General features: G+C 42.6%; 1 protein-coding gene across 1 annotated transcript in view; it reads left to right on the top strand.

Annotated features, from left to right (window-relative positions):
* LOC109915181 (fer-1-like protein 4) overlaps positions 1-25,919 on the top strand; it is a 223,800-nt gene that overhangs the window by 98,544 nt on the left and 99,337 nt on the right. Inside the window, exons 22-27 of the mRNA XM_048608493.1 lie at positions 6,620-6,744; positions 12,608-12,742; positions 13,889-14,062; positions 21,717-21,830; positions 23,614-23,775; positions 24,725-24,899. Coding sequence (XP_048464450.1) covers positions 6,620-6,744; positions 12,608-12,742; positions 13,889-14,062; positions 21,717-21,830; positions 23,614-23,775; positions 24,725-24,899 — 885 coding nt within the window. The remainder of the gene's footprint in view (positions 1-6,619; positions 6,745-12,607; positions 12,743-13,888; positions 14,063-21,716; positions 21,831-23,613; positions 23,776-24,724; positions 24,900-25,919) is intronic.

The raw sequence follows: 25,919 nt of genomic DNA, 5'->3' as shown, positions 1-25,919 counted from the left end.
TACACACACACACACACACACACACACACACACACACACACACACACACACACACACAGAAATCTATGTGGTGAATTATTTCATCCAAGATGTTTGTGTATTTGCAGATACATTCTATTTTGTTTGAATAAAACCCAGCCTGACTGCAGGTTAAAACACAGACAGATTGTAAACAAGGCCTCACACCTAAAATGCATTATCCGATCTGAGATGTCACCTCTTGTATGCATCAATAAAACCTTTGATTATCTCAGGGCAATGACTTGAAAGAAATTCTGAGATTTGCATTTTAATCAATAGAAACCCGCGTCTCCATTCTAACTGATTAAAGATTCAACAGTGGCGGTCAGTGAGCCATTTCTAAATTCTGTGTCAGGATAACTCCTCTTCCACACTCCACCTGAGGAAGGAGCAGAGCTACGAAAATTAATGTTTTCAAATAAACCTGTTGGACTATAACCTGGTGTGGCGTAATTTTTGACCTGTTCCTCTGAAGTTGTTGAATTTAAGATTAAATCCAAGAGGCGTAAAATGCCTAAGTGGGAAATGATGTGCTATTCTTGAAACACTGTAGCAGACCCAAGATAAAAATGTTAGCTTGGGAACAAGGTAGTTTATTGAAATAACAGGAAACTGGAAGGACAGACTTATTCCTAGGGACAGAGCAGCCATATTCTGCAAAATGGTCACCCAGTCCGTATTTTCACCAATGTGAAGGATATTGCATTTTGAGCAGTGAATACAATAGAGTAGATTAAAAGAAATACAAGTGAAACACTGCTTCATCTGGAAGGTGCATTTGGGTCCTTGGATATTGAGGAGAGAAGAGGTGAATGGGCAAGTGGTACACTTTCTACTCCTTTGTGGGAAAGTACCATGGGGCAGTGAGGAAGCATTAAGAGTGATGGAGAAGTGGACCGGAGTGCTGCGAGGGAAAGACTCCCTGTGGAATGCTGACAATAGAGGGGAAGAAAAAGTATGTTTGGAGATGCTGGAATTGATCTTTTGAATGTGGAGACTCGTGGTAGAAAGTGAGGACTAGGGGCACTCTGTTGTTGTTCTGATACGGAGGAGAAAGTGTGACAGCAGAAATGCAGGAAATGGGTCAGACAGGGTTGAGATTCCTGTCAACCACAATGGAGGGGCTCCTTGGTTGAGGTAGAAGGAGGACATGTCGGAGGTGCCCCATTCGAAGATGGCATCATTGGAACAGATGCAACACAGACAGAGAAACTGAGAGAATGAAATAGAGTTGTTGCAGAAAGCAAATTGTGACAACACTTCCTCCACCTGCTACTGGAAACCTCCGAACCAGACTATTCCAGCGATGGAGAGGAGAGCAAGGCTTATTCCAGCTCACTTCCACAGGAACCCATACCATGTCAAACAACATGGAGCCATTTGGTCTGGCAGCATCTGTGAAGGAAAAAACAGAGTTAACGCTTCGAGTCTGATGACCCTTCTTCAGAACTTCTGAGGGAAGGGTCACCGGACCCAAAATATTACCTCTATTTTTCCCTTCACAGATGCTGCCGGACCTGCTGAGCTTTTCCAGCGACTTTGTTTTTGTTCCTGATTTACAGCATCCGCAGTTCTTTCTGTTTTTATGGAGCCATTTGCATAGTTATTGTCGAGTTAACGTTTGATTTGACATGGCGAGATTTCAGCGATATTTCAGAATGGGTCTGAAGAAGGGTCACTGGACCTGAAGCATTAATTTTGCTTTCTCTCCACAAATGTGGATGAGACCCTTAATGACTACTTTGCATCAGTATTCACCCAGGAGAAGGATACGGAGGACAGTGAGAGTTGTGTGAAGCATGCTAATGTGCCAGGACATTTTGAGATCAAGAAAGAAGTGGTGTTGGATCTCTTTGAAGAGCATTCAGGTGGATAAGCCCCCAGGGTCTCATGGGATCTACTCCAGGTTATTGAGAGAGGCAAGAGAGGAGATTGCTGGGGCCTTGACAAGGTTCTTTGTATCCTCGCTAGCCACTGGAGAGGTCCCGGAGGACTGGCGAGTAGCAAAGGTTGTTTCTTAGTTGAAGAAGAGAAATAGGGACTAGTGAGTCTCACATCAGTGGTTGGGAAGCTATTGGAGAGAATTCTTAGGGATGGGATTTACGTACATTTGGAAATGCCTGGCCAAATTAGGGACAGTCAGCATGGCTTTGTTCAGGGGAGGTCATGTTTTACTAACTTGATTGAATTTTTTGAGGAAGTGACGAAGGTGATCGAAGAATTTAGAGCAGCGGATGTTGTTTACATGAATTTTAGTGAAGCTTTTGACAAGGTCCCTCATGGTAGGCTCATCCAGAAGATTAAGATGCATGGGATCCATGGTGACTTGGCTGTGTGGATTCAGAATTGGATTTCCCATAGAAGACAGAGGGGAGTGGTGGAAGGGTGTTTTTTAGGCTGGAGGTCCATGACTAGTGGTGTTCCGCAGGGATCCATACTGGGATCTCTGCTGTTTGTGCTACATATAAATGACTTGGATGAAAATGTAGATGGGTGGGTTAGTAAGTTTGTAGCTGATACAAAGATCAGTGGAGTTGTAGATAGTGTAGAAGGTTGTCAAAGGATATAGTGGGATTACAGATCAGTTGCAGATATAGGCAGAGGAATGGCAGATGGAGTTTAAACTGGCTAAGTGTGAGGTGCTGCACTTTGGGAGATCAAATGTTAAGGAAAAGTATACAGTTAATTGCAGGATTGTGAGCAGCATTGATGTACAGAGGGATCTTGGGGTTCAAGTCCATAGCTCCTTCAAAGTGGCCACACAAGTAGATAGGGTGGTAATGAAGGAATATGGCGTGCTTGCCTTTATTGGTTGGGGAATTGAATACAAAAGTCGGGATGTTTTGTTGCAGCTTTATATGACTTTGGTTAGGCCATACTTAGAGTATTGTGTTCAGTTATGGTTGCCACATTATAGGAAGGATGTGGAGGCTTTGGACAGGTTGCAGAAGGGGTTTATCAGCATGCTGCCTGGATTAGAGGGTATGAGCTGTAAGGAGAGGCTAAAAACACTCAGGTTGTTTTCTCTGGAGCGGTGGAAGCTGAGGGGAGACTTGATAGAAGTCTATAAAATTATGAAATGCATAGATAGGGTTGATGGTCAGAATCTTTTTCACAGAGCTGAAAAATAGGGGAATCATTTAAGCTGGGGGTGGGGGATGTTCAAAGGAGGCATGAGGGGCAAGTTTTTCACACAGAGAGTGATAGGAGTCTGGAATGCACTGCCAGAGGTGGTGGTAGAGGCAGATCCAATAGAGGCATTTAATTTTTTTTCTTCATTAACGGGATGAGAGCATCGCTGATAGGCAGCATTTATTGCCCATCCCTAAATGCCCAGAGGGCAGTTAAGAGTCAACCACATTGCTGTTGTTCTGGACTTACATGTAGGTCAGACTGAGTAAGGATGGCAGTTTCTTTCCCTAAAGGACAATAATGAACCAGATGGGTTTTCCCAACAGTCAACAATGGATTCATGGCCCTCATCAGATTCTTAATTCCAAATGTTTATTGAATTCAAATTCCACCATCTGCTGTGGTGGGATTTGAACCCCGGACCACAGAATTTTATCTGGGTCTCTGGATTAACAGGCCAGCAATAATACCACCAGGCCATCACCTTCCCCAGGTGATGGGCTTCTGGATAAGCACGTGAATATACAAGGAATGGAGGGATTCGGACCAAGGCAGGCAGAAGGGATTAGTTTTATTTAGTGTCATGTTCGGCACAACACCATTCTTGTGTTAACACGGTGTAGAGCTGGAAAGTTTTCTGAAGAAGGGTCTAGGCCCAAAATGTCAGCCTTCCTGCTCCTATGATGCTGCTTGGCCTGCTGTGTTCATCCAGCTCTACACCGTATTATCTCAGATTCTCCAGCATCTGCAGTTCCTACTATTTCTGATACCATTCTTATGTTGTCTTGTTCTATGTTCTGATTTCTAAATGCTACCAGACCTGCTGAGTTTTCCTAGCAACTGCTGTTTTTCTTTCTGATTTCCAGCGTCTACAACGTTTTTTAGTTTTCTGTTTTGAGTATTGGACTTGATTTGCTCACTGGTCCTGGACTCCATGGATTGACTCTTGAAAGTCACCCAAAGGGAGTTAGATGTCCTTGTTCATGAGTCACTGAAAGTGAACATGCAGGTACTGCAAGCAATTAAGAAAGCAAATGGTATGTTTGCCTTTATTACAATAGGATCTGAGTATAGGAGTAAAGATGTCTTACTGCAATTGTAGAGAGCCTTGGTGAGACCAAACTTGGAGTATTGGATTATATACACTAGACCTCCATTCCTTAGAGTTTAAAAGAATGAGAGGTGATCTTATTCAAAAGCACAAAATTCTTACAGGTCGAGAAAGGTTAAATGCACCTCAGCCTAGAGGTGGTGGGGCAAAGTAATCTAGAATAGGGGGCACAGTCCCAGAATATGCTGGGAAGGTCTTTTCTCAAAAATTTGATTGAGTTATTTGACGAAGTGACAGAGATGATTGACAAGAGTAGGGCAGTGGATAGTCTACAAATGAAATGTTTGACAAGGTCTCCCATGGTAGGCTGGTTCAGAAGATTAAGTCACATGGGATCCATGGTGAGTTGGTAAGTTGAATATTTTTCTGACTAGAGGTCTGTGACCAGTGGTGTTCCCCAAGGACTGGTGCTGGGACCTCTGTTGTTTGCAGATGACACATAAATTGTGGAGTTGTGGATAGCGAAGAAGGCTGGCAAAAGATACAGCAGGATAGCAACCAGTTGGAAAGTTGGGTGGAGAAGTGGCAAGTGGAGTTTAATCTGGACAGGTGTAAGGTGATGCATTTTGGGAGGTCAAATGGCAGGCCCCTCATTAATACCCAGAGGGATCTTGGGGTGAAAGTTCATGGCTCCCTGATAGTGGCAACATAAATGGATAAGATGGTAAAGGAGGCGAACAGCATGCTTGCCTTCATTGGTCAGGGCATTGAGTGTAAAAGTTGGCAAGTCATGTTGCAGCTGTATGAAATTTTATTTCGGCCACATTTAGTATATTGTATGCAGTTCTGGCCACCGTACTATAGGAAGGATGTGGAGGCTTTGGAGAAGGTGCAAAAGAAGATATCACAATGTTGCCTGGAATAGAGGATATCAGCTATAATGATAGGTTGGACAAACTTGGTTTGTTTTCACTAGAGCATCAGAGGCTGAGGGGTGACTTGATGGAAATATATAAAGTTATGAGAGGCCTGGATAGGGTGGATAGTCAGAGTCTTTTCCCTAGATGGCAATGTCAAATTCCAGGGAGCATAGGTTTAAAATGAGAGGGAGAAAGTTGAAAGGAGATGTGTGAGGTATGTCTTTTACACAGAGGGTGGTAGGTGCCTAGAATGCGCTGCCAAAGGAGGTGGTAGAAACATTTTTGACAGCAGTGTTTCTGAAATATTTAGACAGACAGGCAGGGAATATAGGGATACAGACTATGTGCGGGGAGATGGAATTAGTTTGGAATGGCATCATGTTCGGCACAGAGATTGTGGGCTGAAGGCCTGTTCATATACCATACTGATGAATGTTTTGAGTTCTATGTAGTAAGGGGCAGACCATTTAGAATTGAGATGAGGAAGAATTTCTTCACTCAGAGGGTAGTAAATCTTCGGCATTCCATGCCTGAATGGCTGTGAAATTTCAGTCATTCAGTATGTTCAACAATGTGATTGAATGATTTCAACAAACTAGAACATCAAGCAAAATGCAGATAATGCAGGTTAGAAGTGTTACAACAAAGAAGAAAGAAGAATACAGCACAGGTAGACTCTTTGGCCCTCCAAGCCTGTGACGACCCATTTTGCCCTTCCATACTAAAATTGTCTTCACTTACAGGATCCGTATCCTTTTATTCCCTTCCTATTCATGTATTCATCCTGGTATTTTTTCAATGCTGCTATTGTGTCTGCTTCCACCATCTCCTCTGGCAGCATGTTCCAGGCACTCACCAAACTTTGTGTGAAAAACATACTTCACACATCTCTTTTAAACTTTATCCCATCCTCCTTGCACCTTGAACCTGTCTCTCCTAGTAATTGACCCCTCCACCCTAGGAAAAAGCCTCATACTTTCCATTCTATCCACGCCAATCACAATCTTATAAACTTCTATCAGGTTTCTCTGCAACCTCCTGCATTCCAGTGAAAACAAACCCAGTCGATCCAACCTTTCTTCATAGGTAAAATCCCCCATACCAGGCAACATCCTGCTAAACCTTTCCTGTACCCTCTCCACAGCATCCACATCCTTCTGGTAGTGTGGTGATGAGAAGTGTACGCAATATTCCAAGTGTGGCCTAACTAAAGTTTAAAGCTGCAGCATAACTTGTCTATCCTTATACTCAGTAAGGTGTAGAAGTAGAGGATCAGCCATCATCCCAGTGAAGTGGGTTTGAAGGGTTTCATGGCTGCCTTCTGCTTCAATTCTTTATGCTTGTATGATCCAGTATCCCTTTCTTTTGTTCTGTTTCAAGTGTTGCCTGATTATACTCTAAAATCACCTGGGGTCATATTGTTATGCTAAAGGTGTTATATAAATACAATTTGTTGTGTGTTACTGACAATCAATTTTCTTTCCTCTGATAATAGACAGTAGTTATTTCCAGTTGCGAGCCCACATGTATCAAGCTCGAGGTGTTCTTGCAGCTGATGATACTGGATTATCTGACCCTTTTGCAAGAGTTGTATTTTCAACTCAATGTCAAGCAACTAGGGTAAGAAACTTCGATTTTTTTTGACAAAGTGCATTTATTGTTTGGCATTGTTTGTTTTGGTGACTTTTGTGTGATGTTAATCTTTGAGGTCAAATTTGCTCCACATCGAGTTTCGTTGCAGACTCACTAATCTGAGCCAATGCGGACATGCAGTGTAGACTGTTGATTTTGTGTCTTGTCACCTTGGCTGCTGTAAAACCATCTCTCAGGTGGAGAGATTTGACAAGTCATGAGTAAAATCCCAAAAATTCAACAGAGTCAGGGGGCAGAGCTGAGTGTGGTGGCCATCACCAAGGAAAAGGTGCTGGTAAAACTGATTGGCCTGAAGGTGGACAAATAACCTGGACCAGATGGACTACACCTCAGAGTTCTAAAGGAGATAGCTGAAGAGATAGTAGAAGCATTAGTGGTGATCTTTCAGGAATCGCTAGAGCCAGGGAGGGTCCCAGAGGACTGGAAAATCACTAACATGAAACCCCTGTTTAAAATAGGAGTAAGGCAAAAGACGGAAAATTACAGGCCGATTAGCCTAACCTCGGCCGTGGGTAAGATTTTGGAGTCCATTGTAAAGGATGAGATTTCTGAATATTTGGAAGTGTATGATAAAATAGGGCAAAGTCAGCATGGTTTCATCAAGTGGAGGCCATGCCTGACAAATCTGCTAGAATTCTTTGTGTAAGTAATGAGCAGGGTAGACCAAGGAGAGCCAATGGATGTTATCTACCTGGACTTCAAGAAGGCCTTTGACAAGGTGCCGCACAGGAGGCTGTGAAGTAAGATAAGGGCCCATGGTGTTAGAGGCAAGGTTCTAGCATGGATAGAAGATTGGCTGTCTGGCAGAAAACAGAGAGTAGGGTTAAAAGGGTCTTTCTCAGGATGGCAGCCAGTGCCAAGTGGTGTTCTGCAAGGGTCAGTGTTGGGACCGCAACTTTTCACTTTATACATTAATGATCTAGATGAAGGAACTGAGGGCATTCTGGCTACGTTTGCAGACAATACAAAGATAGGTGGAGGGACAGGTAGTATTGAGGTGGTGGGGAGGCTGCAGAAGGATTTGGACAGGTTAGGAGAGAAGGCAAAGAAGTGGCAGATGGAGTACAATGTGGGAAAGTGTGAGGTCATGTACTTTGGTAAGAAGAATAAAAACATGGACTATTTTCTAAATGGGGAGAAAATTCAAAAGTCTGAAGTGCAAAGAGACTTGGGAGTTCTAGTCCAGGATTCTCTCAAGGTAAACTTACAGGTTGAGTCAGTAGTCAGGAAGGCAAATGCAATGTTAGGATTTATTTTGAGAGGACTTAAATATAAAATGCAGAGATGTGCTACTGAGGCTTTATAAGGCTCTGGTCAGGCTACATTTGGAGTATTGTGTGCAGTTTTGGGCCCCATATCTCAGGAAGGATGTACTGGCTCTGGAGCAGGTTCAGAGGAGGTTCACGAGAATTGTCCCAGGAATGGAAAGCTTAACATATGAGGAACGTTTGAGGACTCTGGGTCTATACTCATTGGAGTTTAGAAGGATGAGGGGGGATCTAATTGAAACTTTCAGAATAGTGAATGGCCTGGACAGAGTGGATGTTGGGAAGATGCTTCCATTTGTAGGAGAGATGAGGACTTGAGGGCACAGGCTTAGAGTAAAAGGGAAGGTCTTTTGGAATGGAGATAAGGTGAAACTTCTTCAGCCAGAGAGTGGTGAATCTATGGAATTCACTGCCACAGAAGGCTGTGGAAGCAGGTCATTGAGTACATTTAAGACTGAGATAGATAGGTTCTTGATTATCAAGGGGTTCAAGGGTTACGGGGAGAAAGCTGTAGAATGGGGTTGAGGAACTTATCAGCCAGGATTGAATGGCGGAGCAGACTTAATGGGCCGAATGGCCTAATTTATGCTCCTATGTCTTATGGTCTTATGGTCTTAAGTCCTGTAAGATTCTTGGTTTTAGCTGGTTAAACCTGAAGAATGGAACAAAAACAAAGTTGCTGGAAAAGCTCAGCAGGTCTGGCAGCATCTGTGAAGGAAAAAGCAGAGTTAATGTTTCGGTTCCGGTGACCCTTCCTCAGAATTGATAGTGGCTGAGAAAATGTCAGTTTATATGCAGAAAATAGGGAGGTGGGTGGGGTAGGGAGTAAACGATAGGATAGAGCCCAAAGAGAGAGAAAGACAGTTGGACAGACAAAGGAGTTGCTAAGTTGGGTGAATAGTTGTTAATGGGGACTGTTAGTGACTAACAACAGGGGGTGTGTAATGGCACGCAAGGAGAGATTTGACAAGTTATGAGTAAAATCCCAAAAATTCAACAGAGTCAGGGGGCAGAGCTGAGTTTGGTGGCCATCACCAAGGTAAAGGTGCTGGTAACAAGGCCTGGTGTGTGGGGTGGAGGGCTGGGACATGGGAGAGTTTAGGCCCTAAAATGATTCAACTCAATATTGAGTTCGGAGGGCTGTAGGGTCCCCAAGCGGAAAATGAGGTGTTGTTCCTCCAGCTTGCATTGGGCTTCACTGGAACACTGGTTGTGTGTTAAAGTGGCAGGCAACAGATAGTTCAGGGTCTTTTTTGCGGGCAGAACGTAGATGTTCTGCGAAGTGGTCGCCAAGTCTGCGCTTCGTTTCCCCAATGTAGAGGAGACCACGCTGAGCAGCGAATGCAGTAGACTAGATTCTGGGAAGTGCAGGTGAAGTGTTGCTTCACCTGGAAGGTATGTTTGGGGCCTTGGATACTGGGGAAGGAGAAGGTAAATGGGCAAGTGTTGCACCTTCGCCGGTTACAGGAGAAGGTACTGTAGGGCTGTGGGGGGGCTATTGGGGGTGAATGAAATGGACGCCATTTCCACCACCTCCAGCGAGATGCCGCCGCCAAACCATATTCCCCTCCCCTCCCTTGCCCGCCTTCTGTCCCTACGGGACACTCTGGTCCACATCCCCACAGACCTATCGGACAGGGTTCCAGAGGAGCGGACAGGGCTCTAGAGGTTTACAAGGTAGCCAGGAAGGAACTGAAGAATGGACTTAGGAGAGCTCGAAGTGGGTATGAAAAATCCTTGGTGGGTTGTATTAAGGAAAACCCCAAGGTGTTCTATGCTTATGTGAGGAACAAGAGGATGGCCAGAGTGAGGGTAGGGCCAATCACGGATAGTGCACGGAACTTGTGCATGGAATTAGGAGGAGGTAGGGGAGATCTTTAATGAATACTTTCCTTCAGTATTCACCAGTGAGAGGGACCTTGACGTTTGTGAGGACAGCATGAAACAGGCAGATATGTTCGAACAGGTTGATGTTAGGAAGGAGGATGTGCTAGAAATTTTGAAAAACATGAGGATAGATAAATCCCCTGGGCCTGATGGAATATAACAAGGTTGCTACGGGAAGCGAGGGAAGAGATTGCTGCCCCTTTGGCAACGATCTTTGCATCCTCACTGTCTACTGGAGTAGTATCAGATGATTTGTGGGTGGCAAATGTCATTCCCTTGTTCAAGAAAACGAATAGGGATAATCCTGGAATTACAGACCAGTGAGTCTTACTTCTGTGGTGGGCAAGTTATTGGAGAGGATTCTGAGAGATAGTATTTATGATTATTTGGAAAAGCATAGTTTGATTAGAAATAGTTAGCATGGCTTTGTGAGGGCAGGTCATGCCTCACATGCCTTATTGAATTCTTTGAGGATGTGACAAAACACATTGATGAAGGTAGAGCAGTGGATGTGGTGCATATGGATTTTAGCAAGGCATTCAGAAAGTGAGGAGGCATGGGATTCAGGGAAATTTGGCTGTCTGGATACAAAACGGGCTGTCCAATAGAAGACAGAGGATGGTTGTAGATGTAAAGTATTCAGCCTGGAGCTCGGTGACCAGTGGTGTTCCACAGGGATCTGTTCTGGGACCTCTGCTCTTTGTGATCTTAAAATAACAATTTCGATGAGGAAGTGGAAGGGTGGGTTAGTAAGTTTGTCGATGACACGAAGGTTGGTGGAGTTGTGGACAGCATAGACGATGGTTGTAGGTTGCATCGGGACATTGACAGGATGCAGAGCTGGGCAAAGAAGTGGCAGATGGAATTCAGTCCAGAAAAGTGTGAAGTGATTCATTTTGGAAGGTCGAATTTGAATGCAGAATACAGGGTTAATGACAGGATTCTTGGCAGTGTGGAGGAACTGAGGGATCTTGGGGTCCACGACCATATATCCCTCAAAGTTGCTACCCAAGTTGATAGGGTTGTAAAGAAGGCGTATGGTGTGTTGGCTTTCATTGGCAGGAGAATTGAGTTTAAGAGCCATGAGGTTATGCTGCAGCTCTATAAAACTCTGGTTAGACCACACTTGGGATACTGTGTTCAGTTCTGGTCACCTCATTATAGGAAAGATGTGGAAGCTTTAGAGAGGGTGCAGAGGAGATTTACCAGGATGCTGCCTGAACTGGAGGGGAGGTCTTATGAGGAAAGGTTGGGGGAGCTAGGGCTTTTTTCATTGGAGTGAAGGAGGAGGAGAGGTGACTTGATAGAGGGGTACAAGATGATGAGAGGCATAGACAGAGTGGATAGTCAGAGACTTTTTCCTCGGGCGGAAATGACTATTACGAGGGGACATAATTTTAAGGTGATTGGAGGAAGGTGTAGGGGAGATGTCAGAGGTAGGTTTTTTGCACAGAGAGTGGTGAGTGTGTGGAATGCGCTGCCGGAAGTGGTAGTGGAGTCAGATACTTTGGAGACTTTTAAGCGACTCTCAGATAGGCACATGTAAGATAGTAAAATGTAGGGTGTGCAGGGTAGTTTGATCTTAGTAGGATAATAGGTCGGCACAACATCGTGGGCCAAAGCGCCTGTACTGTGCTGTACTGTCCTATGTTCTATATTTTATCTGTCCAGTTCGCTTTTGTTAACTGTATCCACATTTCATTGTTTTTCCCTTTATTTAAGTTAAACACAGCTGTCTCTGACCCAAGTTTCTATTTCTTGCAGTGAATATTAAATTCAATTGTGTTATGATTGCTACTTCCTCGGTGATCTTTCACACTGAGGTCACTTATTAAACTTGCTTCATTACCAATTGCCAGATCCAAGATAGCCTGCTCCCTGGAGGGCTTCATGACATATTGCTCTGGGAAACTATGCTGAATACATGCTATGAATTTGTTGTTGTAGCTACCCTTTCCAATTTGATTAATTCAATCAACATGAAGCCACGAGCAGGTGTTAAAATTTCATCATTAGCAAAGTTTGGGATTGACTATTCAAAAAAAGTCTGGTTAGGGACCATTGTAGTCAATTTTGAGGATCTTTGAAGGTTTTAATTTTACTGTGTTGTGAATTCAGAGTTAGGCTGATTTGGTTCAGATATCTGTATCTGTGTCATAACAATAGGTTACTATGGAACAAGTGGTGTCTATAACACTGCTGACAACCTTTTCCATTACTTTTATAATGATTTAAATAGACAGATGGAGGAGGCAAATGGCCACATTAGAATTTTTCTGTTTTGTGGACAGGATGTCCTTGGGCAAATTTCCACATTGCTTGGTTGATACTAATATTGTAGCAATGTTGATACTAATATTGTAACGAGAACAGATGATTGAAAATGCTTGAGCTTTGCTTTGGTTGTGATGGGCTTTTGTAGTATTGAGGATATTGATGGAGCCACCTCCTCTAGTGAGTTGTTAAATTGTCCACCACCATTCGTGACTGCATGTGACAGGACTGCAGAGCTTAGATCTGATATTTTTGCTTAGCTCCGTCCTCCACTTTCTGCAAGTAGCCTTGTACAGTAGCTTCATGAGCATCATGAGACTCTTGCTGTCTCCATATATTACACAGACATTCAATTGAGAATTTGTAGCAAATTTAACTCTCTATCTTTAATTCTTTCACAGTATCTGGAAAAAACACTTTCCCCATTGTGGTCTGAGATGTTGCTGTTTGATCAAATCCTGATAGAAGGGAGTAAGGATGAACTGAAAAAGGATCCGCCCATTATCATCATCAATATCTTTGACTATGACAGCTTGGTGAGTTTTAGCCTAGTGCAGTTTCAGAAATGAATTATAGCAGAAATGTCACTAGGATAAAAGAGTAATACCACTATGTGACAATAAAATTATCAACCAGAACTGCAAATACCAACCTGCTGCATGAGAATAGACATCATACTGCTGTACAAGTATTGACATTGGAGAGCGCGCTACAAATTGTAAAGCAATAATAGTGGGGACAGGTGTGTCCATGTACAACTGGGTACAGTACCGGTGGGGATAGGTCTGTCACTGTATAATACTGGGGTACAGCTGTGGTGGGAACTGGTCTGTCATCCCTCCCATCGACCAACCAGGTCATACCTATTACCAGTGTCCACCTATCATCACCACTCAGCTACCCCACCCCCCCACCACCCCACTGCCTTTATCTGCAGCTCCCTCTAGCCTCACATCCAGTCCTGAAGAAGGGTAATACCTGAAACGTTGACTTCTCGTTTCCTCCAGATGCTGCCTGGCTTGCTGTGTTCTTCCAGTCCCCCGTTTGTCTACCTTGGATTCCAGCATCTGCAGTTTTTTTGTCACTGTATAATACTGGGGTACAGTTCTGGTGGAAACTGGTCTGTCACTGTGTACCACTGGGGTACAACACTGATGGGAATTGAAACAAAATTGCTGGAGAGGCTCAGCAGGTCTGGCAGCATCTGTGAAAGAAAAACCAGAGTTAACGTTTTGGGTGTGGTTCTGAGGAAGGGTCACCGGGCCCGAAATGTTAACTCTGTTTTTTCCTTCACAGATGCTGCCAGACCTGCTGAGCTTTTCCAGCAATTTTGTTTTTGTTCCTGATTTACAGCATCTGCAGTTCTTTCGATTTTTATTTACTGATGGGAATTGGTCTGTTTGTGTAAAACATTGGGGTACAGCACTGGTGGGTAGAATTCTGTGAATGCTAGTCAATGTAATTTTAGTTAAGGGGTTGCAGTTAACTCCCTCTCTGAGTTTCATCTGATTTTTGCAGACAGTAAAGTGACTAGTACTGGAATGTGAACTGAACAGGTGGAAGTCTACCTATTGTGTAATGTTGCATTTTAAATGTGCAGCAATGCACTGTGCCACAAGGTATTTAAATGATAGCATTTGGAATGAATCAATGTGTAATACTGTCTTTTTTCATAAACATAGGGAAGCCCAGAGTTTCTAGGACAAGCTTTCGCAGCTCCCAGCATTAAGCTGCAGGGTGAAAGTTATGTGAAACCTTCATTAAAGTTTCATGACGTTTACAGACGCCAGACAATGGGTGGTGAACTGCTAGCAGCTTTTGAACTGATAGAATTGGATTACAGTGGCTTTGGAGAGGTAAGAATCACACACATTGTCTAATTGTTTCACAGTGAATGAATTGTAGATACTGTTCAGCCTGTAGCTGCTGTTTATCAATTGGGAACATACACCAAAGCAGGGCCAACCCATACCTCAGACAGGCTTTCTGCTGAAACATTACAGAGCACCTTTGATCCTGTTCCCATCACAGACTGTTTGACTATGACAATGCTGTCATTTACCTAAGAACATGAGGAGTAAGAGCAAGAGTAGGCCACACAGTCCTTTGAGCCACATTGCTACTGTCTCTTTTATTCCATGAGTAATAACTTTTCTCACAAGTCTGGTCATAGAATCAGGCAGCACCTTTGGCCTGTTGAGTCTGTACTGCCACAAACATCCTACTATCTACACTAGTCCCATTCTACTATGAACATACTCAAACACTAACCATCATAGCCCTCTGTGATTGACTATTCCTAATGTTCACAATCCCCTAGAGTTGTTCAGCATGGAAACAGACCCTTCAGTCCAACTCATCCATGTCAACCAAGTTTTCTGAACTAAACTAGCCCCTTTTGCCTGTTTGGCCCATATGCCGCTACATCTTTCCTACTCATGTATCTGTCCAAATGTCTTTTGAATGTTGTAACTATACCTGCGTTTACCACTTCCTCTGGAAGTTCATTCCACATATGCACCATCCTCTGTGTGAAAATGTTGCCCCCCGGTCTCTTTTAAATCTTTCGCCTCTCACCTTAAAAATATATCCTCTACTTTTTGAACTCCCCTACGCTAGGGAAAAAATCTTTGCTAGACACCTTATCTATGCCCATCATGATTTTATAAACTTCTATAAGGTCACCACTCAACCTCCTACAATTGGTTGAAGAAAGTCCCAGCCTATCAAATCTATCCCTATAACTCAAACCCATCAGTCTCAGTAACATCCTGTCAATTTTCTCTACAACCTCTCCAATTTAATAATATCCTTCCGATAGCAGAACAACCAGAACTGTACACAATACTCCAAAAGTGGCCTCACCAATGTCCTGTACAATCACAATATGATATCCGAACTCCTATCCTCAGTTGCCTGAGCAATGAAGCCGAGTGTGCCAAATTCCTTCTTTACCTCCCTGTCCACTTGTGTTGCAACTTTCAAAGAACTACGTACCTGAACTCTAAGTCTCTCTGTTCGATAACACTACCCAGAGCCCTACAGTGAACTGTATAAGTCCTGCTTTAGTTCATCTTATCAAAATGCAACATCTCGCATTTATCCGTATTAAACTTCATATGCCACTCCTCGGCCATTGACCCAACTCATCAAGATCCCTTTGTAATCTTAGATAACCGTCCTCACTGTCCACAATACCACCAATTTTGGTGTCATCCGCAAACCCATGCTTCCTAAATTCTCATCCAGATCATTTATACAAATGACAAACAACAGTGGATCCATCACCAATCCTTGCAGAACACTGCTGGTCACAGGCTCCAGTCTAAAAACCATCCCTTCACCATCACATACTGTCAAGTCAATTTTGTATCCAATTGGTAAGCTCTCCCTGAATGCCATGTGATGTAACTTTTCTAACTACTCTACCGTGCAGAACCTTGTCAAAGGCTTCACTAAAGCCCGTGAAGACAATTCAGCCCTCATCTATCTTCTGAGAATAGGTGTGGTGAACCTTTACTGCACTCCTTCTGTGGCAGTAATATCTTTCCTGTCCCAAATTTTTAATTCCTCTCTGGCCACAGGGGAGGTGCCAGAGGACTGGAGGACAGCTAGTGGTTCCACTTTTCAAGAAGGCTGGTAGAGATAGACCAAGGAACTCTAGACCAATGAGTGTCACATCTGTCGTAGGGAAACTATTAGAGATAATTCTGAAGGAGAGAAATAATCTCCATTTAGAGAAGCAAGGTTCGATCAGGGCTAGTCAGCACGGCTTTGTCAGAGGAAGGTCATGCCTAACAAATGTAATTGAATTTTTCGAGGAGTGACCAGGTGTGCAGATGAGGCTAGTACAGTTGATGTCATTTAATGGATTTCAACAAAGCCTTTGACAAGTTCCCACTTGGGAGACTGATAAAGAAGGTAAAATCTCACGGGATCAGGGTAACTTGGTAAGTTGGATCCAGAATTGACTTAATGACAAGAGACAGAGGGTGGTGGTAGAAGGCTATATGTGTGACTGGAGGCCGGTGAGCAACAGCGTACTGCAGGGATCAGTGCTGGGTCCCTTATTGTTTGTAATATATGTAAAAAATGTAGAACAAAATGTGGAGGAATGATAAATTTACAGATGAGATTTAGAGGGGATTTGAGGAAAATCTTTTTCATCCAGAGGGTGGTGCGAATCTGGAATGCACCATCTCAGATGGTAGTTGACATGGCAAACCTTGCAACCTTTAAAAAGTGCTTGGATGAGCACTTGAAATATCAGAACATTAAAGGCTGTGGGCCAGTGTGGGAAAGTGAGAGTAGTATAGGTAGTAATGTAGTTTTGGTGGGATAGGCTTGATGGACCAAAGGGTCTTAACTGTACTGTATGACTCTATGAGTTTGTGAAATACACTGTACATCAGTTTCTCCTACCAAAGTGGATAACATCATATTTTTCCATCTGAAAATGTTCTTGTTCATTCAATAAGCCTGTGCAAAATTTCCTGAAACCACTTTGCATCTCCCTTACAAGACACATACCCACTTAGCTTTGTATCATCTGCAAATTTGGAAATGTTAAGTTTGGTCCCCACATCCAAAACATTGAGGTATATTGTGAACAGCTGGGATCCAAGTACTGATCCTTGTGGGGCCCACTAGTCACTGTCTGCCAACATGAGAATGACCTTTCCTTTTTTGCTGTCTGTTTTCTGTTGTTACCCAATTATTAATCCAAGCCAGTGTATTAACTCCTATCCTATATATTTTTAATCTTCCTACCAGCCTCCTGTTGGGGACTTTATCAAAAGCCTTTTGACATATTACACATGTTTTTGAAGCCTATATACACCACATCAACAACACTATCCTCATCAACTCTTTCTGCTATCTCTTTAAGAACTACAGTCAGTTAAACATGATTTTCCCTTAAGAAATCCATGCTGGCTTTCCCTAAATTATCCATATTTGTCAATATGACTATTCATTCTATCCTGAATTATCATTTCTAAATGTTTCTGCACAACTAAAGTTAAACTGATGGATCTATAGTGAGTGGTCTGTATTCTTATTCTTGGCTTTATTCTTGCAATCTTTCTTGACCAAAGCCATAATGTGTGCAATTCTCCAGTCCTCTGGCTCCACCCCTGAGACTAGAGAAGTCCCTGCAAAATTTTAAGTTTCAAATGATCACCTTTCATTTTGCTAAATTCCAATGAATGTAGGCCCAAACTCCTCAATCTTGCATCATAGCATAACCCTCTCCAACGCAAAAATCATACAAATGAACCTTCTCTGAACTGCTTTTGATGCAGCTGTACCTCTGCCCTATAAATGAGGAAACTAAGTTGTTTACAATTCCTATCTTTGATAGCTTGGGCTTATTGTTGATATCATGGTATCAGCTGATGGACCTGGAGTTCATCAGGAATCTGGCTGGGTCTGTGGTGATGAACTTGAACCTGATGATGTGGTGGCAGGATCATGAATATGAGTGACACAGACTTGCAGCTCGATCATGTGACAGAGTAGTCTTGACATTGGGATGCTCGTATCAGCTGATGGCTGGGGCCAGCCCTGGGTTAGAGTTGGAAATTCTCCTTTAGACATTTCAGAAATTCTGCATTTAAATCTGCAGCATCTGAATTTCTGTTGCTTCAGCACAAAAAGACATTCCAATGATCAGGGATAATCTCACAGGATCGTTTGGGTTTGTACAAATGGGTTGAGCTGAGCCCTGTGATGACTCTGTCTAACCAGAGCTGCTGATCTAAAGCTAAAGGATGAAGAAGGGCAGGGTGGATGGATCCCATGTTGCTACTACATTCCAATGAGAAAAAAAATTCCAAAGGGAAGACTAAATTCCATAGTTAACTAAAATTGTTAAAGGTAGTATCAAACTTAGAACAAAGCATATAATCACCCAAAGCAGGTCAAAAGATTGCTTAGAACATTGAAGTACAGCAAAGGATGACTAAAAGATTAATAAGGAGGGAAAAATTAGAATAAGAATGAAAACTAGCTAGAAATATAAACAGGTAGTAAGAGTTTCTATAGATGTTTATAAATAAATCAACAAAGTCAGTGTGAATACTATAGAATATGAGTGCGGGATATTGATAATGGGAACTAAATTGATGGCTGATGCATTGGACAGGTATTTGCATTTTTCTTCTCTATGGGTGATACAAGTAACATTGCAGAAATAGCTGTAAATCAGAAAATGCAAGAGAAAGGAGAAAATAAAGAAACTTACAATAACCAAGGAAGTGGTACTGAGTAAATTGTTGGCACTGTGGGCTGACAATTCTGTTGGTCTTGATGGATTTCATTGCAGGATCTTAAAAGAAATGACCAGTAAATTAGTTGGTGTGTTGGTTTTAATTTCCCTATAACGCAATTTTCTATGGCACAAGGCGACACAACAATGCCACTATTGTGTTATAGAAGAACTACCTGTAAATTAACAATGCCATTAGGGAGGGAATTCCAGGATTTGACCCAACCACACTGAAGGAATGGTGATATATTTCCAAGTTTGGATGGTCAGTGGCTTGGAGGGGATCTTGCAGGGGGTGATGTTCCCATGTATCTGCTGCCTTTGTCCTTCTAGATGGATGTGCTCATGGTTTTGGAGGGTGCTGCCTCAGGATCTTTGGTGAATTTCTGCAGTGCATTTTGTAAATAGTACATACTGCTGCTACTGAGCATTAGTGGTGAAGAGGGTGGATGTTTGTGGATGTGGTGCCAATTAAGTGGGCTGTTTTGTCCTAGACAGTGTCATGTTTCTTGAGATCCAGGCAAATGGAGAGTATTCTATCACAGTTTTGACAAGTGGAACATAGGAACAGGAATAGCCCATTCAGCCCATTGAGCCTGTTATAGAGTCATGGAGTTATACAGCATAGAAACAGACCCTTCGGTCCCACTCGTCCATGCTGACCACACATCCCAATCTGACCTGGTCCCATTATCCAGCATTTGGCCCATATCCCTCTAAACCCTTACCCATCCAGATGCCTTTTAAACGTTGTAGCTGTATCCGCCTTCACCACTTCCTCTGGCAGCTCCTTACATACACTATCCACTGTGTTAAAAAGTTACCCCTCAGGTCCTTTTTAAATCTTTCCCCTCTCACCTTAAACATATTCCCTCTAGTTTTGTACTCCCTAGCACTAGGCAAAAGTCCTTGCCTATTCACCCTATCCATGACCCTCATGATTTTCTCAACCTCTATAAGGTCACCCCTCAGCCTCCGACGCTCTGGGAAAACGAGATCATGGCTGATCTGTGGCCTAACTGTATATACCTACTTTTGTCTCATATTCTTTATTAGCTTTGCTTAACAAAACATTATCTATCACACATTCAAAATAACAATTGATTTATCACCCACTGCCCTTTGTGGAAGCGCTGTCAATCAAACTGTGAATGTGGGAGCTCTGCTGTGATAATTATAGGTAATGGAAAACAGTCAGGCATTAATTGTGCCTTGCAGATCAGATCAGTCATGAGCTTGTTGAATGGCAGAGTTGGCTTGAGGGGTCGAATAGCCTGCTCATTGCAATTTGTATGTTTTTATGTTCACTAACTCTCGTAATCATTGTAGGCAGCCTCCTCTTCTTTTGCACTCAAAAGTTCTTGCCAAAGGATCACTGATCACCAGTTCAGTTGTGCACTGTCCCCTTTAAATTTCAGATCTAGCTCTTCTGCTTCAGAATTTCCTGCTAGATGCCCTGCCCCTCAGAATGCTAGCTCCACAAGTTTTGATGTTTACTCAGAGAGTAGTAAGGGCGTGGAATGCCTTGCCTGCAAAAATAGTTGACTTGCCAACTTTAAGGGCATTTAAATGGTCATTGGATAAACATATGGATGATAATGGAATAGTGTAGGTTAGATGGGCTTCAGATTGGTTTCACAGGTCGGCGCAACATCGAGGGCCGAAGGGCCTGTACTGCGCTGTAATGTTCTATGTTCTATGGTGTGGAGACAACATCTCTACGATCAATACAGAGCCTGTGATTCAATTGTCTGATGGTCCGAAGGATGGGCAGGTCAAGACAGCCACAGTTTTCGTTGGGATGTGGTTGCTGAATATATGAAAGATGCTTGTGAATTGAGGTTGTTGAGGTTGGTTGGCTCGCCAAGCTGGTTTGTTGTTTCGCAGATGTTTCGTTACCATCCTGGGTAACATCCTCAGTGCAGTCTCCGATGAAGTGCTGGTATGTTTTCCCGCCTGGTTTTTAAACTCTGGGGTCCGTTGAGATGGATTGCCTCACTTCCGGAAGGAGGAGGCTGCACTGAGGATGTTACCCAGCATGGTAACGAAACATCTGCGAAACAGGAAACCTGCTCAGCGAGCCAACCAACCTCAACAACCTCAACACCCACAACCCGAGCTACAAATCTACTCCAAAACCTTAGACGCTTGTGAATGTCAATAAATTGAAGAGGCAGGAATGAACTGAATCAAATTGCATTAGGTAATATGCAAATGAAAAATTAAGCAAATCAATAAGCTTCCTTCCAACTAGCAGGTGAGGTTCCTGCCACTGACTTTATTGCTTCCAGTTTTCCTGCTACCAGGAATGTTGACATGCAGCCTTCTGCCCAATTCTACCTGCATGCCCACTCTCGTGTCACCTCCAGCAAGCTGCACAAATCCTGCTTTTGGTGTGGGCTCGCTAATGCTCTGTGCAGTTGTATGGACTCACTGTCTGAAATCTGGTGGCTACTCGTGGCTTCTTTTGACATGATTGTTTTAAATATATTGCTTTGCACAATGTAGCAAATCACCACCTGTATTAAGGCTTGTATTGCATCAGCAATGTGATGCAGTATTCCCCACTTGCCTGGATGGGTGCAGCTCCAAGAACACTCAAGAAAATTGACATCATTCAGGACAAAGCAGCCTGTTTTATTAGCATCAATTCCTGCATCACCTACAAGTGCAATAATTAACCAAGGCTCCTTAGGCAGCACCTTCCAAACCTATGACCACTACCATCTAGGGCAAGGGCAGCAGATACATGGGAACACACCTCCTGCAAGTTCCCTTCCAAGCCACTCACCATCCTGACTTGGAAATATATCGCCATTCCTTCAGTGTTGCTGGAATTCTGCACTTCCCAACCAGCATTGTGAACTACAACGGTGTAAGAAGGCATCTTACCACCACCTTAAACAGGGCAATTAGGGATGGACACCAAATACTGGTCCAGCTAGTGAAGGTCATACCCCAACAACAAATAAAGAATTGTACATGGAAATTGGTTGCAACATTTTCTACATTGCTACAGTGACTACATCTTGAAAATACTTCATTGACTGTAAAATGTTTTGGGATGTTGTGTGGTAGAGAAAGGTGCTATATAAATGTAAGACTTTTTATTTTCCACAATGTTCCAGTGGAGGAAGATAAAATTGTAAAAGTGAGAGCCAGAGGACTTAAAAAAAGGTAAAGTGAAGGTGAGGTAATGGTAGAATGGAGCACTGATCTTAAAGACACAACTCTCTTTTCAGCCATCTCTCCCAGACGATGTGGAATCTAAGGATCTGGAATACCTTGATGAACAGAGGAAATATTTCATTATTCCCACAGGAATTCGACCAAAGCTCAAGACGTTCAGAATTGAGGTAGATTTCCACCTGAATATTAATTCTTCTATGAATTACATAATATCACATTGAATTAATTGATATTTTAATACAAGGTTATTCTCCAATTGGATGAAATGTTGGTTGAAGAAGCAGAAACCACTGATTTCTGGGAAATGGTTGTTTTTTTTGGACTGGAGAATACTGACAGTGGTGCTCCTCAATGGTCAGTGCAGTGATAATTATAAAGACTGGGCCAATGGAATACAAAGTCAAATTACAGTATTTGATGAACAAATAAAAATAAAGAACTGCAGATGCTGGAAATCAGAAACACAAGCGGAAATTGCTGGAAAAACTCAGCAGGTCGGGCGGCGTCTGTGGAGAGAAAATGACTTAAGTCCAGTTCTGAAGAATGGTCACTGAACTGAAATGTTAACTCTGTATTCTCTTCACAGATGCTATCAGCCCTTTTTGAGTTTTTCCAGCAATTTTTGTTTGTGTTACAGTATTTGCTGAAACTTGAAGAAGTGACAAACAGAGAGGATAATAGAAACTGACTGCAACAGAATGAACGTAGGCTATCAGAGTGGGCTGACCAATAGCAGATGAAATTTAGTAGAGAAATGTGAAGTGATCTACTTTTGAAGAAGGAAAAGGAAGAAGCAATATAGATAGAATGACACAGTTTTGTGTACTGGGACTCAGGGTCCAGGAATTCTTGTGCAGAGATCTTCAATGATAGAATGATATACGGAAGTAGTTAGCAAAGAATATGGTTACTGGGCTTTGTAAATAGAGATGATGAGTACAAAAGCTGGAAAGGCATGCTGAAACTTTATAAAGTTTGTTTATTTTCAAGCAGGTGTTAGATACAGTTCTCAGGGCTAAAGGGATCAAAGAGAGGAAGTTGGAACAGGATACTGAGTTAGACGAAGGGCCGAAGGGCCTACTTCTGCTCCTATATTCTATGTTTCTAAAGCTCTGATTAGGTCACAAAAAGAGAATTAAATCCAATCCTGGTCACCACACATAGAAAAGGTATGAAGGTCCCTTAGAGAGTGCAGAGAATATTAACCTGATGTTGTGTGACTTCTGACCTTGTCCACCCCAGTCCAACACTGGCACCTCCACATCAAGGATATTTACCAGAATGATTCCAGAGTTGAGGGAATTTCATGACCAGGTTTATTGAAGGTTAAGGTGCGAGTGAGAAATTGGGGATGTGAGGAAGAATTTTCTCACCACAAGTGAAAGAGATAGATTTCAAAAGGATGAGGGCTTGAAATAAATGTGTGTAAAGTGAGGGAATTGAACTGATTGGATTGTTCTACTGTCTGTATGGACTGAATTTGCCGTATGATCTCCTACTGCATTGTAACGACTCTGTGACTCTGGTAAACAGGTAGGTTAATATCTAGGCTCTGTAACGACTTTATAACTTTGTTTTATAGGTGGATTAATACCTAGGATCTGCTCATGTTTGTTAGGAAGTTTGGCAAAAGTGTCAGGCTAGTTTTGCTTCCCCAGTGCTTATAGGTTGTCTCAGTCAAGAGAGAAAGTGTAAAAAGCATCCGACCAGAACTTTCGTTGCAAACTGCTGTTGCATGACAGCGATCCAGCGCTGTCAAATTGTTGTTTGAACCTGGCGTAAAACAATCTATTTTTCACTGACCATGGACTGACAAAAACACCAGAGCAATCCTGACCTGAATGTGTTCCGGCAGCTATTTCTCACAGCTCTGCTACAGACTCGATATCCAACAGCACACTTTGAACCTCCTCATGTACATGGCCACTAAAAAATATTTTATTTTTCTAGGTTCTGTTCTGGGGCCTGAGGGAACTGAAACGTATAAATCTTTTTGAAGTGGAGCAACCGCAGGTGACAATAGAATGTGCAGGTCAGAAAGTCGAGTCTGAAATCATTACAAATTACAAGGAAAATCCCAACTTTGATGAACTTGTGAAGTATTTTGAAGTGGTATGTATTGAACTATTATGGAACAATTTTCAATTGAAGCTGTCTTGAAATAAGTATTTGAATTGTTATTAGCATTGGTTTGTCTGTGTGGAGAAGAAACATACTGTGGATATTGGAAATCTAAGAACAAAAAATTGTGAAAACTTCAGCTAGTTTGGCAGATTTGGTCATTATTGGTACCCACATGAGTCCCAGCATTCATCCCAGCAATGGTCCTAGTTATTGGTCCTAGCTAAGTCAGCATTTGTGAGGGACATATAGAATATTCCTCATTTCAGTTCTACTCAAGTCTCCTCCAACACCTCCTCCTCTGGTATATGATAACTATATCGATGCTTTTCTCTGCTCTTGCCTTGAACTTGAAAATTGCTTCCAATTGAAGAAGAAATTGTTTACCTTTGCATGGTTCATTTCTGACTCTTCATTTCCTTGTCTTGATTTCACTGTGTCTATTTCTGGTAATGGCCTATCAATAAATATTCACTACATGTCCTCTGACCCCACAGCTACTGTGACTACACTCCTTTACACACGGCATCCTGTACAGACTCTGTTCAATTCTCCCAGTTTCTTGGTTTCATTTGTGGGTGTTGTCAGATGGCAAATTCCATACGAATGCTTCTGGAATATCTTTTAACTCGACCAAAGTTTCTTCCCCACCACGATCACATGTATTTTCCATTTCATGTGCTTCTGCGTGCATCCTTGCCCCCCGATCCATGATATGTGCCCTTTGTGGTCACCTTCCACCTCATCAGCCTCCGTATCTTGAGGAAGAATGAGGGATTGGGGGAGAGGGCAGCGGAAGGGATAGTATGTAAATTGCTCCTTAGGAGAACCAGCACGGACATGATGGGTCAAATGGGCTTCTCTTGCATTGTACTGATTCTGTGATTTTAAGAATTGAAATGTTCTGGAAGTTGGTTTAATTGGAATTGTTGCTTCACAGGATCTCCCAGAGCAGATGTACCTTCACCCACCGCTCAGCATCTTTGTAGTGGAACAGCGTGCATTTGGACACACTATCCTTGTGGGATCCTATACTGTCACAAGCCTGCAACAATTTTCCCTGAAGGAATTGGAGGAGCATCCAGAACCACAGGATGATGATCTCAAAACCAAAAGTAAGATAAATAGATAAACTATGGAAGGAGAATTTGCCTAGTTCTGTGAATGCTATAGGAGAGTTAGTATATATTGGTGTCATTATGCTACGGTAGGAATTGGTTAGCTCATTTGGCTGAATGGTTGGTTTGCAATACAGAGTGATGCCCAGATGCCAACAGTGTATTTCGATTCCTGCACTGGCTGAGGTTACCGTGAAATCCAACTTTCTCAAACTTGCCCCTTGTCTGAGGCATGGTGACCTCTCTAATAAGAGTGTGGTCCTCTGGCACTATGGTGACTTTACCTGTGATGCAGTAACATAGTAATAAGGATCATGAGTATTTGTCAGTGGTGAACTGTAACAGAGTAGCACATAGAACGTGCACAGAAAAATGCCCGCAGTGCACTTGTTTTCTTGAGAAAAACAACAACCTACATTTAAATTATACCTTAATATTGTAAACTATCCAAGAAGTTTTAAAAAAAATCTGACACCAAGCCTCAGCCAAGTGGCTAAAATGCTCATCAGGATCTCGGTTGGCAAGCCATTTGTAGTTGCTGCTGGTTTGTGGACTCAAGACAGAAAAGGAGTCCTACAAGGCCTGATTTCAGTGAGAAGACTTGTTGGCTGGTATCCTGGAAAGTCATCCTACATGTGGGTTGGAACAATTAAATTGCTTAGCAACATCCAAATAGAAATCGATTAAAGTTAATATTTGGTTAAATGGTCACCCAGTTCCCACGGAGGTCAATTCTGGCGCAGCTGTATCTGTGGTTGCAGAATCTTTCTTTAACAAGATTTGCTCGGGATTCCAACCCTTAAATTTGTGCAAAACCTCAGCCAGACTGAGAACATACACTGGTGAACCGTTGCAAATTAAGGGTTCAACTTCAGTTCAGGTCTCCTTTGAGAAGCAGTTGGTGCAGTTAGCACTAATGGTAGTAGAAGGCTCAGGCCCAAAATGGGGAGTACAAAAATGCAGACGTTATGCTTCAGTTATAGAAAACCCTGGTTAGGCCCCACTTTACTGTGAGCA

Source organism: Rhincodon typus, chromosome 19, assembly GCF_021869965.1.
Source record: "Rhincodon typus isolate 14 chromosome 19, sRhiTyp1.1, whole genome shotgun sequence".
In the NCBI taxonomy this organism is placed as follows: Eukaryota; Metazoa; Chordata; class Chondrichthyes; order Orectolobiformes; family Rhincodontidae; genus Rhincodon; species Rhincodon typus.
Note: the sequence above shows the minus strand (reverse complement) of the source record. Positions and strands in the feature narration are given on the sequence as shown.